Source organism: Nanorana parkeri, unplaced genomic scaffold, assembly GCF_000935625.1.
Source record: "Nanorana parkeri isolate BGI_ZX_2015 unplaced genomic scaffold, ASM93562v1 scaffold1799, whole genome shotgun sequence".
Taxonomy (NCBI): Eukaryota; Metazoa; Chordata; class Amphibia; order Anura; family Dicroglossidae; genus Nanorana; species Nanorana parkeri.
Window position 1 is genome coordinate 163,954 of NW_017308067.1, and position 17,087 is coordinate 181,040.

General features: G+C 49.8%; 2 protein-coding genes across 2 annotated transcripts; both read right to left on the bottom strand.

Annotated features, from left to right (window-relative positions):
• Nucleotides 1-1,801: 1,801 nt before the first annotated feature.
• On the bottom strand, nucleotides 1,802-2,770 carry LOC108799747 (olfactory receptor 52K1-like). Its single transcript, XM_018571647.1, has one exon. The coding sequence runs from the start codon at nucleotides 2,768-2,770 to the stop codon at nucleotides 1,802-1,804; it is 969 nt and encodes a 322-aa protein (XP_018427149.1).
• A 13,001-nt stretch (nucleotides 2,771-15,771) lies between these two features.
• Nucleotides 15,772-16,726, bottom strand: LOC108799748 (olfactory receptor 52N4-like). Its single transcript, XM_018571648.1, has one exon. It carries the CDS (start codon nucleotides 16,711-16,713, stop codon nucleotides 15,772-15,774), a length of 942 nt encoding a protein of 313 aa, XP_018427150.1. The 5' UTR covers nucleotides 16,714-16,726.
• Between the last annotated feature and the right edge of the window lie 361 nt (nucleotides 16,727-17,087).

Genomic DNA, 17,087 nt, shown 5'->3' on the forward strand with positions numbered 1-17,087 from the left:
GCGTCTCTTCCAGGTGCACATGCCATGAAGAAAGGGGGGTCAGGAAAACAGCTGAATCGGAAGACTCGGCCCCACTGGAAGTGACACAGTCGAGAAAATGTATGGGGTAGAGAAAAATTATAGAACACTGACACTGTCCGGCCCCTCCCACTAACCTCCCACAGGTCACAGCCCAGAGGCATGGACAGCCAGAGGCGGTCTACAGTGGGTGAGAGTTCCTAAGTCCCAGACATAGAGCGGAGTAAGGCCAGAACCATGTAGGGAGCCCAGTGGGTGGAGAGCACCATCCCCCAGCCAGTCGTCCCTTACATGAACTTACTAGGAGTCCTCACATCTCCCGACCATTCACACTACCTTTACATGGAGGGCAAAAGTGGCAGCCAGGGGCGGGGAGAAGGCGGAGGAAGACAGAGTGGGAGGGGGGCCAAGTTGCTGCACCATGGGCCTCTGGGTTGTACTTGCCCCCTGGGCTAAAAGTTGCCAGTCAGCCCCTGGTCTGTGGGGTAGCATTCTGCAGAGAGAAGAATGTAGCGGTTGGCCAGGACTGTTAGCCAGAGCAGACGTGTAGTGTCACAAAGGAGGTAGAGCAGGAGCTCCCGAAAGTGACGCTAACACCGCCTGCCCTGGCCAACAGCTTAGCATTCCAGAGCTCTGCCTTTCCTTCTGAAATGGGGGGTCTGAGGTTATCACACAACAGATCTGACGAAATGTTTCCAATGGACAGACCATAAATGGAGCAAATACGTCAAGTCAATTGTTAGAGTTTATATAGCCTTCTATAGTTCTCGATATCATGAGGCCATGAATAAACTGTAACATCTGGGGGTCTCTGACATTCCTGCCTTTATGCTGAATGAGAACCCCAGAGTGCGGTCATCTCAAGACCCGAGGCCCATCTGCTCTACAACATACATTGAGTGTGACTCAAACTCTTCTAGCGCCCATCACCTTTTGTGATGTGACTACTATGCATTTAGTGATAGCCGGGACTGTAGACAGCCTGGCTGGATTTGTAGTAGCAAGTATATGGTTAATCCCGGGTGTCTAGCATTGCCTGTACCCCCCTGGGCGGAGTGTGACTCTGTCATATTGTGGGACAGCCAATGGTGGATACTGTAATATGTGTACAGTACAGCAGCCAACCACTGGGCTTCTCTCAGTGAGTGGTGCCTGCTGGGAGAGTGTACATATATAGGTGGGAGCTGCCATGTGGTCTCTCTCTCACCGGGACCAGCCATGGATTAAGGCTGGGGTCCTGTTCAGACTGCCCCCCAGGCTAGGCCGAGGCCTGGGGGTGGGCATTGGCTGATGTAAGGGAAAAGGTTTCCCTGGGGCCTCCAACATGGAGGAGGCCTGAGAGATGGAAAGAGCAAAAGAACCAGGACCAGTGCAGGCTCTTAAAGTACCCTGGAACCGTGTGGGCTTCAGAGCATGGTCGTTATTTTTCCTGGATTGAGGATCTGCATCCATCTGGACTGTCTGGTACATCAGTGGCTTTCTGATGTGGTCAAGTGGATCTGCATTGCTACTTTTACAAGATCCGGTAAGTCTGGAGCTTCTGATGGTTACCCCTAGACACCTAGAACCCAGTTTACTTTGCATTCTACTACTAGGGTGGACATCAATTTATGGGCACCAGAAGAGGGCGGATAGTGTTAATGGGCGCAGCTGGAAATCAACCCTAGACCGACTAGATGTGGAGCGGGCAAACAGCGGCTCCCTGCGGGGAGTTATCGCTACATTCTAATAAACTCTATTTGTAAACATATTCGTTTTAATTTCACAGAAATACACTTTTAGGTCAACGGAAAGAATGAAATGCTTTTGGGTTGATAGTAAGAATGTGCAGAACACGACGTCGAATTTGCTTTGTCCTCACCCCGTAGATGAACGGATTCATGAAAGCTGGAAATACAATGTAGATGTTGGCCAGGAAGATGTGGACATTATGGGGGACAGTCTTCTTCCCAAACCTGTAGGTGACAAAGGAGAAGATTCCCGGCAGGTAGGCGCTGATGATGACGCAGATGTGGGAGCCACAGGTTCCTACCGCTTTGTGACGAGCCTCCCTGGAGGGCATCTTGAAGATGGTTCGTAGGATCATGGCATAGGACAGGCCAATGAACAGCAGGTCAAACCCGGTGATGAAGAGAGACAGCGCCAATCCGTAAACACTGTTAATCTGTGTGTCCCCACATGCCACATTGACCACGGCCATGTGATCGCAGTATGAATGCAGCACAACATTGCCACCGCAGTACTGCAGACGTCCTACTAGAACTGGGATGGGGAAGATGACCACAACTGCTCTGGCCAGAATAACAAAGGCGATCTTTTCCAGAAGGGAGTAGGTGAGGACAGAATTGTATCTGAGAGGGGAACAGATTGCCATAAAGCGGTCGTACGCCATGGAGGCCAGTGTGCCTGACTCAATGACTGAGAGGCAGTGGACGAAGAACATTTGCGTCAGGCAGCTGGTGGCATCGATAAGACCGTCGTCCAGCCAGAAGATCGCCAGAGTCTTTGGCACAGTAGAGCTGGAGAAAGCCAAGTCATTGAGTGCGAGCATTGAGAGGAAGAAGAACATGGGGGTGTGGAGGCTCTCCTCGGTTTTTATTATGTATAGTATGGTTCCATTTCCCAGGATAGCCAGGACATAAAGGGAACAGAAGAAAATTGATGTCCAGACAGATCCTTCCTGCAAACCCGGGATCCCAATCAGGAGGAACGCTGAGGGCATGTGGAAACTAATATTTGGAACAAGGGGCATGGTCCGTTACTGGTGGGATGAAATAATCTCCCCATTCACTAAGAGACACAAATAAATACAAATTATAAGAGGTATCAAAGAGCAAAAACGATATACGGCTCAAATGCATCCACATATTCAAGAGGAACTCAAACCAAAACCTTTTTTTTCTACTCCTGCCCCAGACAAAAAGTTGACAACATTGTTTCTGGGGCAGGAAGTGAAACCTCTCCAACTGGGACATGGCAGCAAGGATCTCACCCTTCTCAAAATCTTCAAATAATGCATTCCCCCTTTAAATGCAGCACTTGCAGAGAAAATGGCTTGCATGTGAGATGTCTTGTATTCAGGGCAGCCATCAGAAATTTTAGGGCCCCTTAGACGGTTTTAGGCTGCCCCCCCTCCCGCGCCGCTGGACGCCTGAGAGTGACCCTGCAGAGCCCACCATAGATGCTGCACAGCCCATCTGAGACTGTCTATGGTGGGCTCTGAAGGGGTCTCAGGTTGGCTGGTCAGGGCTGCATCCCTCCCCTCCCTCCTTTCCTTCCTAGCTCCTCTTACCTGCACACATGGCCTCGTCTGCCGCCGGACCGGCCAGAAGTGACGTCACTTCCGGCCAGTCCGACATCAGACGAGCAGCGTCGCTGATGGGGCCCTAGCTTGTCTTAAAGCCACTGGAGCGGCAATGCTGGGGCCCTGCGCTGCTAGGGCCAGGCCTCCCCCTCCTCGCCCTTCACCGCCGGCCGATAGTCATGTAAGGGACCCGGGCGGGCCCCCCAGGCTGCCCGGGCCCCTTACATGAGTATCTGCCGTACCCCCCTGATGGCTGCCCTGCTTGTATTAAATGCTCAGCTGGTATTCTTCAAATACATTCTAAGTAAGTAGTTAAACATGTCATGAGTATATTTCTTAATTCATATATATGTGCCCGAATACTTACATACATTCCGATCTCCCCCTGCCAACTTGTAAGGGATCCCCGCTGACTGCGCATGCGCCAAGCGCGCGTCCTCGTATTGTTCGGGACCACGCTGTTCCGCGCAGACGCTATTAACTTTCAACGCGGAAACGCGCCAAAGTGGCGCACAGGAAGTGACTCATCACATCTATCACTTCCCCTATATAAGCTCGGCCACAGCACCACCATGTTGCTGGATTATTGTCAGCTATCTTCTGTTCCTGTGCTCCTGTTATCTTCAGCTTGACTCTTTGTGACCCGTATTCCCCCGACGACTCCTGCTTGCTGCCTGCCCTTGACCTCGGAACTGCTCATTGGACTACGCTTTTGCCTGACCCTTCTGTACCTTGATTGCCCGCTTGGATCTGACCTCGGCTTGTCTACTTGGATTACGGCTTGCATGGTGTTCACCACCACTGGCACTCCTGCCACTTGCTGTCCTGCTGGTCTCTGTTCCCATCCCCTGAATCCTCAGGACACAAGGTGCAAGGGAAGCCTCCTCTCACATACGGTCTCCAACCAGGTACGTGACACAACTCCAGGTCGCAGAGCGCCACTTCTCTGGAATCCGGAGAGGGGAGAGCGCTCAAATGCATTGTTCAGGAGGGGCAGCCTAGGTGCAGGGCGGAGGCCACACGGCAGTGGTTTCCCACACATATATCTCTTTCTATGGACCCAGGTAGGTGCCAGCCTGGAGCGAGCACGCAAAGTTGGCTCCATGGCACCCTGTAAGTGCATGAGGCCACCTGCGAACAGTACCCGGGAGATCAGAATTTTGAGAGAGAGAGAAAGCAAAGCAAACAAACGCTACAAAGGAAAACCAACCATCAAAGATGGTAAGTGCTGAGGTCTGCAGTGCTATATGTTCTTTTCAGAATAACACTTTAACTGTGATTTGAATGGAGGCCCAAAAACAATGGAAGTAAAAAAAACAATTCACAATTGGCATGACACTACCGGAACCTTATGCAGACTCAAGATCCAAATGAATGTGTTCCAAATCCTTCCAAATTGCTTCCAAATCCACCAACAAATCTTCAATGTCCTCATGGGTCAAATTAAAATTATTATACAGGATTTATATGGCGCCAACAGTTTGCGCAGCGCTTTACAATATAAGGAAGACATTACAATCACAATACAATTCAAGACAAGATGGTAAGGAGGGTCCTGCCCCTGAGGGCTTACCATCTAAAAGGGAGGGGCAAGTGATACACGAGGAGGTAGCTGTGTGGGGATGAATTAAATCTGTTTTACTTTAGGCAGTTTAGTTATTGTGTCAGAACCTGGATAAATGAAACATTACCAATTATGTCTTATTAAAATATTCTTCAAAAAGCCCTTTCTATTCTATAACTACACTTCAAATCTATGGACTCGTTTGGTATGGTATCTCAGGACAAGGCAGTATAGTATTTCACGGCCTCATGCCGGTCATAGGTACAGGCTGTTAGAGAAAATGTGGACAGTTACCATCACACAAACCTGTGAACATTTTGGGGGTTATTCACAAAGGAGCCGAAGGATCCAGACGTAGCTTCGGCTGATCCTTCGGCTATTTTCGGCCGCCGGATCCCTTCGGTTCAGTCGAACGGAAGGGCTACTGTACAGGCTATTCACTATAGCCCGTACAGCAGCTGAAGGCAACCAAGCGGCTCAGCCGAGCCGAAGGCATATGCTTCGGCTCGACTGAGCCAAAGTGACACCTGAAGCGTGGGGAACGGCCTGCCGAAAGCCGGCCGAAAGCCCTTCAAATGACAGCTGGGCGGAGCCAGCCGTGATCTCACAGCTGGCTACACCCAGTTGTAATGACAGATCAGCGTCCCCAAATGACCTCGGGACGCCGATCTGTCATTAAACAATAACAACTGGGCGGAGCTGGCCGTGACGTCACGGCCGGCTCCACCCAGTTGTTAATTATTGGCCGGGACCTGCTAGAAGACTCTAGCAGATCCCGGCCAATAGGAAATAGTTGGGCGGAGCTAGCAGTGACAGAGTTAGCAATTGTTTTGGTTTTTTCTTTTTAAAATAATCTTGATTTATTTTTTTACTATTTGTTTACATTTTTAAAATATTTTTTCAACTTTGTAATCTTTTAAAACTCTTTTCATTGATGTTTTATTCTGCTCGGTACCACGGAGGTACCGAGCAGAATAGCCGAGCCGAATGCTGCTCGGCGGCATTAGGCTATTCACTCACCGCCGTTCGGCCCCTATGAGAATAGGGGCGAATGGCAGCGTGTGAGCCGCAGGAGCTTCGGCTCAGCCGATTCAGATGTTGGATTGGCTGAGTCCAAATCCTTCTGCACTTTGGCTCAGCCAAACATCCAGAACATGTTGGGCCGACCGAAGTGCAGCCGATGAAATCAGCCGCACTGACCCGGAGTGAATAGAATTGTACTGCTCACTTCACTTCGGCTGGGTTATTCACTCGGCTGCCTTCGGCAGTTTTGTGAATAACCCCCTAGTGATCTATTAAACCCCTGATGTCTCCCTAAAGAGTCATCTGCACTATGGTATCACATAGGGGTCTCTGCTTACAGAAAATAGATATGGGGAGGGGGGGTGGGGGGTGAGTTATGTAATCTTCAGGCCTAAAATGTGCATTTTAATATGCAAAAAAAAAGAAGCAAAATTGACAGCAAAGGGGTTAGGTCCTTCGTAGGTATAGCGGGCATCATGATTTCTCTGATCTCATATACTGTTAATGGGAGGCGCCATGATAACACAACAATTGGCTCAGTAAATATAGTCAGCAGCACAACACAGTTACAATGTAGCAAAGAGAAGACACAATGTAAACATAATTATATATAAAATGATTGTTACAGCAAGCTGTGTGTCTGGAGCTGTACACTGGCCTGTATATAATAATCCGGCCACTCGGTGTATATAATAATCCGGCCACTCGGTGTATATGTCCTCACTTTGTATTGGGCTGTAAAAGATGTTTCTTATATATATAATAATATCATTGTTTTAGTTCCTGCTTGTGTCTGCACAGAGGAGCTGCTGTCATAATACACTGTATATAATAGGAATGGCACCACCATACATAGTAGAGCATTAACTCACCGTCTCTGTTCTCTATGCACAGAGCCAGGAGAACTGACAAGTATATAAAGCTGCTGTGACCGATCCCAAAGCCCCGCAGGGTCATTCCCAACACAGCCGCAGTGTGTATAATTATAACTCTGCATCTGCCATGTGGTCCCATAAGACGGAAGAGTCCGGCTGGAATAATAATCACAGAGCTCATCATACCGGTTACCTTCACGCTACCGCTGCTGAAAAACACAGAGCCAGTTACCACCTTGCTGGAGGAAATATTGGTATGAAGTATATGGCAGGGGAGGTGTAGAGTTGGCCGCGACCCTGGAGAAAGAACAGTTCTGGGTGGGAAACACACCAGGAGCCAGAGGAGTAGACGAAGGAGGAAAACGGAAAAGCTTCAATATGTCAAGTGTTGTCCTCCTCCCCACCATCCATAGGCAGGGGGTATCACCATGGAGGACTGAGAACATTTGGTCTGGGGTGCAAATACAACCAACTGGCCCATTCATGCTAGGAAGAGTTTCCTGTGGGATAAAGAAAGTCTATCATTGGGCCTCAGTGGTGGTTGGGCATGGCCAAAGGTGAATGTTGTCTTCAGGGGTGTCTCTAGACGTTACCTCTGACTCCGGCCAGCATCCTGCCCAGCTCACTGACGTCACTGGTTGCCCGGAGCTGGCCGTGATGCTGGCCAGAGTGTTCCAGGTTGCTAAGAGCTTTTAGCAACCTTGGAAGTTCTGGGTCCTGAGTGTAGAGTCAGCCGCGACCCTGGAGAAAGAACAGTTCTGGGTGGGAAACACACCAGGAGCCAGAGGAGTAGACGAAGGAGGAAAACGGAAAAGCTTCAATATGTCAAGTGTTGTCCTCCTCCCCACCATCCATAGGCAGGGGGTATCACCACCAGGGGGAGGACGGAGAACATTTGGTCTGGGGGGGGCAAATACAACCAACTGGCCCATTCATAGTGGGAAGGGTTTCCTGTTGGATAAAGAAAGTCCATCATTGGGCCTCAGTGGTGGTTGGGCATGGTAAGAGGTGAGTGTTGTCTTCAGGGGTGTCTCTAGACGTTACCTCTAGTACAAAAAATCACCAGCACACCGAAGTCAAATCTTTGTCATGCCTGATGAAGGGACCCTGAGTGGCCCCGAAGCGTTGCTTTGTGACGCGATGTGTGTGCATCAATAAAATGACTGCTCATCGAAGATTTTACTTCGGTGTGCTGGTGATATACTTTACTACTTGGATTTGAAGTGGCGCCATCCGCTCTCACTGCAGCACCCACCTTAAAAAGGACACGGGGGCGTCCCGAGGCTGGGTGTCACTTGGAGCAGATACCGGGCGACACCCCGCCGCGACGTCATCGCGCATGAGCGTGACGTCACCACGCGCATGCGCAATGCCGTTACTGCACGTGCGTGGTTATCTTTTTGATACTTGCTGGCGGCCATCTTGGTGATGGACGCCGGAAGAGAGAGGAGGGGACGTTCACCCGGCGGAACAAGGCAGGCCGCCGGGTCCCCTCCTCTCTCTCCTGCAGCTCCATGACCGAGTGCCTTGACTTTTCAGAGGGGGGTGACACCAAAATGACTGTCAGTTATTTTGGTGTCACCCACTCCGGCCGGCATCCCACCCAGCAACACTGACATCACTGCTGCCAGGAGCTGGGCGGGATGCTGGCCACTTGTGGATGATCTGCAGGGCCGGATTTCCCACAGGGCCACCGAGGCCAGGCCTTGGGGCAGCAGGGAATAGAGGGGCAGCACAGCCGCTGGGCAAGTAGTTTTTTTTCAGGCAAGCAGGGCTAAATGTACAGCGATGTCGCCGAGATCACTTGTAATATGCGTGCTGCTCTGTCCCCCCGCAGCCCCCTCTCCGGAAATGAGGGGCGGGCTTCCGATGACTGTAATGAGGGGCGGGCTTCCGATGACTGTAATGAGGGGCGGGCTTCCGATGACTGTAATGAGGGGCGGGCTCTCCAATGACTGCAAACGGGCAGTGTGCGCGTTGTCGAACAAGCAGGTCACTAACTTGCCGAGAATCGTACGATTCCCGGCGGGTTTTCCAGCATGCTGGGGGGGAGCAACGGCAGGGGGAGAGGAACTAAACGTAAGAGATGTGTCCTAAAAAACTTTTTTCATTTTTTTGGGGACGTATTTCTTACGCTCAAAATTCTCAAGTGGTCAATAAATAAATAGAATTATTAAATAATACAAACAAAATTCGGACATTGGTGTTTTAAATGTTATTTTATTTGATATAATTGTTCTTCATATGGCAGGTGATGCAGGACGCCCAGTCTGACCACGGCGCCCGAGAACTTGGCTGGCTGCACCCATTAGAGGACAGCAATCCCCCTACAGGAAGACTTTGCTCGCATCATGTCACGCACTTCCTGGCGTTTTAGCGCACCAAAGTGCGTGCAGGCAACATGGGAAAGGGTGCAAACTATATGAGCACAGGATCCCTGCACCACTTTGTGTCATATTAGTACGTGCGCAAACTTTCCAGGTACAAGCGGATGCACGAAGATCATTTTTTTTACACATGCAAACATCTGTAATCTTCAGTTAAAGGAGAACTATGAGGGGGTGCTTTTCACTCTCCTCATAGTTCTAGCCGACCTGTGACAATGAGACTGTCACAGGTCGGCTTGGTAGATCGGGAGGTGAGGGAACACATACCGGCGTTCGCTCACCTCTCGATCCTGTCACAGCTCTCTGCCGTGACAGGGGAGGGGCTGGATTCCCCCCTCCCCGCTCCGATTCGCCAGCGCTGACTGGAGGAACGGATGGGGGAGGGGGCGGGTACAGCTGGCTCTGCCTCTAGATAGGCAGAGCCAGCTGTCACTCACGCAGCTGGGCGGATCCAGACATAATTGTCGGGATCCGCTTCAGCTGCGGCGTCTCAGTATACCGCGAGCTGTAGCTCTCTATATACTGAGCCTAGGGTGACGGGAGGACGCTAGTTTGTGTCCTCCCGTTACCCTAAGGAGAACTATGGGGAAAAGCCCTGACCCCATAGTTCTCCTTTAAGTGAATCAGGGCCCTCATGTTCTGAATGCAACAGGCTTGCGAAATAGGCGAATGGAGCGCCATCTGCTGGATTGTAAGAAGAATGCGACAAATTTAGAAGCAACATTTAAAATGTTTCTAAATGAAAAATATATACAGAAGTGGACACAATTGTTGGTACCCTCACTGTAATAATGGTTCGTTCCTCCTCAAAAGTGATGATGTTAAAATCAATTGTCTCATGTACTGTATACCTGCGGGACTTTGGTATCCCATAGACAGGGGCGTCCCGAGGCCAGGTGTCACCTGAAGCGGGTACTGGGCGACATCAGGGGCGTATCTGCCACGAGGCAAACAAGGCGTTTGCCTGGAGCGGCAGATTCGCTGAGGGCGGCGATGCTGCCTTGCCTGGGCAAAGCTGCACATCCCCCCCCCCGGACTGCCCCGCCAATTCCCGTAGATGGCATCACCCACCTCTGTAAGGTGATAGACGCCGGCAGAGAGAGAGGAGGGGACGCGAGCGTAGGGCGGCGTACTCCCATAAAAGAAGGACCGGCTGCTGCGTACAAATCACACGCAGCACCTGTCCTTCCCGGGAGCGGCCCGGCAGGGCCGTGCACGCAGCATAGATCTGTACGGGCTGGCCGTTACTCGTGTTAATGAGGCCTAAAGGTTGTGCACCAAAATATTAAGTTATGGGACCCATCACTGTCGACCATCACATTTTTATTGGTTTTATTATTTTAAATATTGTTGAAGCAAAAATCCAAAGTATGTATTGAAGATAGAATAAACAAGGATGGGTGCGCCCGAGGATAGCAATGAAAAAGCTGTGGCTCCCGAGAAGCGAAGGGGGCTCTAATCTCCCAAATGTTAGACTATATAATTTGGCATGCATATTGCGCCACGCGGTGGACTGGCTCAAGGAAAGCTCGAGATTTTCCAACTTCAAATTGGAGGCGGCTCTGGTGCACCCTTGGGACCTGAGGGCTATACTGCATTGCAAACTGTCCAAGCTGCCGGGGACGCTAAGCCGTCACTTGTTAATCAGGGACACAGTCTTGGCCTGGAAGGACATCTCCATTCAAATTATGTCCCTGGGAACATAAAATAAACATTTTTTTTTTGTTTTTAATACTCACCTGATCGACCGCCAATTGCAGCCTCCCGTCTCCCAAACTGTCAGAAGCTTGTGCGCGCTGGGTGCAGCTTCTGAGAAGATACGCTATTAGAGCCCCTGTTTGAGCCCCTATCCTTCCCGGCACTGGCAAGACAGTATTCTCTGCCTTCCTCCCATTTCTTGTATTACCTACAGCCTACAATGACATGGCAAAATTTTTCCAGTGACCCGAAAACAAATTGTTTTGCCACAACATTCGTAGAGACACTAATATCTGGAGGGAACTATTCTATCTCCGATATTTATCCGGGGCTTCAGCTCACGTATGTGGCCAAGTTATCTTCATCAAATGTAAAAGAATGGTCAAAAGACTTCCCAACCCCAGACCTAGTAGAACGCATAGTGGATGGATACAATCTGGTACGCAGGCTGGTTGTCAATGAAACCTGGAGGGAGACTCAATTTAAAATAATGCACCGGGCTTATGTGGCGTACTTCCTACCCACCGGAGCGACTCCGCAGCAACTGCTGTCCCTGTGCCCTAAATGTGGACTGTCTCGCCCATCATTGGCCCACTGTTTATGGACGTGCCCTTCCATGATGCATTTCTGGACAAGCGTGGCTTCCTATGTCAAAACAGTCCTGAAGTGGACCCCACGTCTGAATCCATTGCTATACCTTTTCAGTATCCTCGAGTACTTGGCCGAGGAACCGCACTGCTCGTCCTACAAGGGTAGTGACTGGCTTCATGTATGCCTGCTAGCGGCACGGAGATGCATAATGAGATCTTGGAATGCATCTTCCGCACCATCAATAGCGAAGGTCACCTCAGAACTGAAAATGTTATTTCTCCGTGAAAAACTGTACACTGAAACGCAGGGGGATGCACTAACTACTAGGTTCTTCAAACGTTGGAAATACTGTGTGGAAGCAACTTTCGAAGGGGCGGAGTTGATCCACATAATGCAACCCTTTATATATTCAGACTGGTACCTTAAAGCCAAACTGTCCAATAGCCTGGGAGTCCTGGAAGTACCATAAAGTGTAATGCAAAATGTATAATTTAGATGTGAAGGTATAACCCATAAGTTGTTTTGATAAGCACACCTGACACCCTTAAGAGCATTAAGAGCATTATATACGTAGAGTTTACAAATTGACAAGTAACAAAAAGATGGCAGCCAGCACGGGAATGTTATTGATAATTTTAGTTGGGAATGTTAGAAAAGGAGAAGCTAAGATATACTGATGGGGGATGCGATGAGCGACCCCAAGATGCAAAAACTGTATGTCAAGCCATTTCATTTGTTAAAAAAGGCTATACCCCATGTGGGGGTAGTCAAAAAATTGAATAAAGTTTGTTTGAAAAAAAAAACAAGGACGGGTGACAATGACTTTGGTCAGTTTTTCAATTTATTTCTTAAAGGGTAAGAACAGATTTTTCCATATTGGTGTGTGTATATTCCCCAATCAGCCATAACATTATGACTACCCGTCTGATATTGAGTAGGTCGCTCCTTTTCCTGACCCATCAAGGCATGTACCCAACTAGACCTCTGAAGGTGTGCTGTGGTATCTGGATGACCACCCCTAATATTGAGTAGGTCCCCCTTTTCCTGACCTGTCCAGGCATGGACTCCACTAGGCCTCTGAAGGTATGATATGTTATCTGGATGACCCCCTAATATTGAGTAGGTCCCCCTTTTCCTGACCCATCAAGGCATGGACCCCACTAGACCTCTGTAGGTGTGCTGTGGTATCTGGATGGCCCCCCTAATATTGACTAGGTCCCCCTTCTCCTGACCCCTTCAAGCATGGATTGCCACTAGACATCTGAAGGTGTGCTGTGGTATCTGGCACCAAGCCGTCAGTAGCAGATCCTTTAAGTCCTGTAAGTTGTGAGGTGATCGGCCTCCATGGATCGGATTTGTTTTTCCAGCACATCTCACACATGATCGATTGAGTTCCACTGTTCCTTGCCTTGAGTAGTTTAGCAAAGTACAACTAGTACAGGGCTGACACCAGCAACATTCTGTGTATTTTCAGCCTAGGGCGGGTTTTAGGAGCTGAGGGCATTTCTGGGAGATCAAGAGGTATTTTTGTGTACTTGCAGAGTCTTTGAAGGGATAACACATGGGGAAATGCTCATGTATTGCAGAGACTTATTATACACATAGGTTGAATTCAATGGACTTCATGTGTCTTTTTCAACCTAACTATGCAGCTATGTAATTTTTTTTGGCCCTGCCCCCATTTTACTTAAAGTCCATTTGAAGGTCCACGTCCATCTAAGACTACGCCGTCTCCAGGCTTCGATTTCACTGCAGAACAGACATTGTTGTCAACCTGTTACAGGAAGTGGAAAAATAACAGATCTGCTAACAGAATCAACAGGTAATAAAACTGGAAGGTGGAGGAGTCCAAAAAGGGGAAAAAATCTGTTAAAAAGAACCTGGCTTGTGGAAGCTGTGCCCAAAAAAAGACAAGCAGAGGACAAAGCACTGGTCACCGGTATTGATTGTTATCTTCCTGTAGCTCCTATCAGGGGTGTTCCTACGGTAGCATAATCGCCTCCTGAGGTGGGGTGGGGGTGCTGGTGGTCACATTCCGGGGGGTATTTCATGGGGTGCTGGAGGTCCTGGTGGTGCACCACCCAGCTCTGTCTGGCATCCCGCTCAGCTCACTGACATCACTGGTTGCAAAGACCTGAGCAGGACACCAGCCAGAGTGTCCCGCTCACCTCCAGGCAACCAGTGACGTCATAGGTTCCCAGGAGCTTGGCCGGGATGCTGGGTTCCTGGTTGCTAAGAGCTGAGAGGAGATGTGTATGGCCCGGCTACATCTCCCTGTCAGGCTCTTAGCAATCTCTAACGCTTTGGCTGCAAAGAACGTTGCGCAAAGAGAAGCCACCTGAAGCAAGAGTCTCAGGCTGCCTCATATTATGGATGGCCCTGGCTGCTATTTTCTCCATTATTGTCTTATCTTGAATTGGTCCAGAATGGCTAGAGGCAGCCATCTTGGAAAAGAAGCAAGAATTTGTTTCTCAGACCCTGATGACTGGTGATCTGATGACTGGTGGGGTACCAATGAAGCAGCAGGAGAGGTAGTGGAAGCACAGATCCACAGAATGGAAGAAGCAGGGAGATCCTTGCACTGCAGGTCCTCAGGGACAGCTTCCTCTCCAGCAAGGAGAACATTGATCATCACAGTGGTGACATCACCAAATCTCACTCCAGATCCGGTGACACCAGCAGTCAGAGGTAACAGTGCCTGAGATGATGAATAGCTATGAGGCTGTAGGCACAGGAAGTGCACTGTTATATTTCTGGAGGAAATAAAGACAAAAGGTAAATCTTATAGGGTACGGCTTAGGTACCAATAACAATTCTAAGGGGGCTATTCACAAAGCTGCCGAAGTCAGCCAAGTTGATGACCCAGCCGAAGTGAAGTGAGATGAACTACGTTCGGCTATTCACACCGTCTCAGTACGGCTGAAATCAGCTGTACATTGGCTGCCTTCAGTCAGCCTAACACGCTCTGTATCTTCAGCTGAGCCGAAGTGCAGAGCGACTTCAACTCAGCCGATCCAACACCTGGATCGGCTGAGCCGAAGCTCCGGCAGCTGACTTGCTGCGGCTCGCCTCTATTCTCATAGGGGTCGAATGGCCGTGAGTGAATAGCCGAATGCCGCCGAGCGGCATTTGGCTCAGGGGAATTGTGATCGGTACCTCCCAGGTACCGAGCAGAATACAAAAGAAGTTAAAAGGAGAAACAAAAAATAAAACCGTTGCCAAAATGAAAACAAATAGGAAATAAAAAAGAAATTTAAAAAACAACTGTTTCCTATTGGCCGGCACCTGCTAGAGTCTTCTAACAGGTCCTGGCCAATGAATAACAACTGAGCGGAGCTGGCTGTGACCCCATGGCTGGCTTTTTTTAATGACAGATCAGCGCCCCCAGGTCATTTGGGGATGCTGATCTGTCATTACAACTGGGCGGAGCGAGCCATGAGATCACGGCTGGCTCCGCCCAGCTGTCGTTTGCAGGGCGTTTGTCCTTTTGTCTTTTGCCCCTCTACAGCTGTCACTACGGCTCAGACGAGCCCAAGCATATGCCTTCTGCCCGGCTGAGCCGCTCGGCCGCTGTACGGGTCTATTGTGAATAGCCTGTGCAGCAGATCTTCGGTTCAACCTCCTTGAGTCCGGGTCCACGTTAATGGTATTGACAAACATCATGTACTATATGTAAGCTTTGGTTTTGCCCGTAGTTACACTTGGAGGTTCGGTGTTCTATGGTTGGGGGCTGATGGTAGGGCGGGCTGTACTTGTATTTTTTTTAATTTAGTGATTAAGCTCCATCCATTCCATTTCCATTGGAATGTCCTCTAAAATGAAATACCACTTTTACTTAAAGGAGAACTATGAGGCGAGTGATTTTCACTCAGCCTCGTAATCTGAGCCGACGTGCGACAATGAGACTGTCACAGGTCGGCTCAGTAGATCGGGAAGTGAGGGAACACATACCGGCACTCGCTCACTTCTCGATTCTGTCACTGCAGAGAGCCGTGACTGTCACTCACCGCTCCCTGCAGGGATTCTCCCCCCTCCCCTGTCCGATTCTCCAGCGCTGACTGGTGGAACGGACAGGGGAGGGGGCGGGCACAGCTGGCTCTGCCTCTGGATAGGCAGAGCCAGCTGTCAATCCCGCAGCTGGGTGGATCCAGACAGTAATGTCGGGATCTGTTCCGGCTGCGGCGTCTCAGTATACCGCGAGCTGTAGCTCCCTATATACTGAGCTTAGGGTGACGGGAGGACGCTAGTTTGTGTCTTCCCGTTACCCTTAGGAGAACTATGGGGGAAAGCACCTGACCCCATAGTTCTTTTTTAATGCCGGCTCGGTGGAAATGTACTTTGATTGTAAAACAGAATCCTTTGAACCCGTTGTCGGATTTTCTTTGTCTTCACGCCATAGACGAGCGGGTTCCAGAAGGGCAGGAACAAGATGAACATATTGGAGGAAAGGATATGGACGCTATGGGGGATGGTCTTTTGACCAAACCTGTATGTGAGGAACGAGAAAATGGCGCTGAAATAAGCGATGAAAATAATACTGATGTGGGAGCCGCAGGTCCCTACGGCCTTCTGGCGAGCGTCCTTGGTGGGCATCTTGAAGATGGCCTGTAAGATCATGGAGTAGGACAGTCCAATGAAGAGCAGGTCGAAGCCGGTGACAAAAAGAGACATGACTAACCCATAGACGTTGTCCACCCGCTTGTCTCCACATGCTACATTGACCACGGCCATGTGGTCGCAGTACGTATGCAGCACGATATTGTCGCCACAGTACTGCAGCTGCCTGACCAGGAGCGGAATGGGGAAGATGAGCGCAATGGCTCGGAGCAGAATGGCAAGCGCGATCTTCCTCAGGAGGCTGTAGGTGAGGACCGAACTGTATCTGAGCGGGGAACAGATGGCCACAAAGCGGTCGTACGCCATGGCGGTCAGGATTCCCGACTCAATGACCGAAAGGCAGTGGACGAAGAACATTTGCGTCAGGCAGCTGGTGGCGTCGATGAGGCCGCCGTTCATCCAGAAGATCCCCAGAGTCTTGGGCACGGTAGAGCTGCAGAAGGCCAAGTCGTTGAGGGCGAGCAAGGAGAGGAAGAAGAACATGGGGGTGTGGAGGCTCTCCTCGGTTTTGATGATGTACAGTAAGGCGCTGTTGCCCAGGATGGCCAGGACATAGAGGACGCAGAAGACGAGCGATGTCCACGTGGCTCCATTTTCTATCCCGGGGATTCCGATGAGGAGGAACGCGGATGGCATGTGGAAGCTAGTGTTGGGAACATGGAGCATGGCCAGTTACTGTCGGGAATAAAGCAGCCAATCACTGATTAAAAAACAAAACACTTGTAATGAGAAGTCAACCAATTGGTTGCATCAACCAGTCAATAGATCAGGTCAGATTACATCATATTAACCCCTTGCTGACCGCGGTGTGTTACACCCCCTTCCCATCCAGGCCGTTTTTCAGTATTTAGCGCTGCGGTACTTTGACTGACATTTATTCCGTCATGCAGCGCTGTATTAAAATTAATTTTATACCATTTTTTGGGGACAGATAGAGCTTTCTTTTGGTGGCATTTAATCACCACTGCGGGTTTTTTATTTTACTGTATAATGAAAAAAGTACCGAAAAT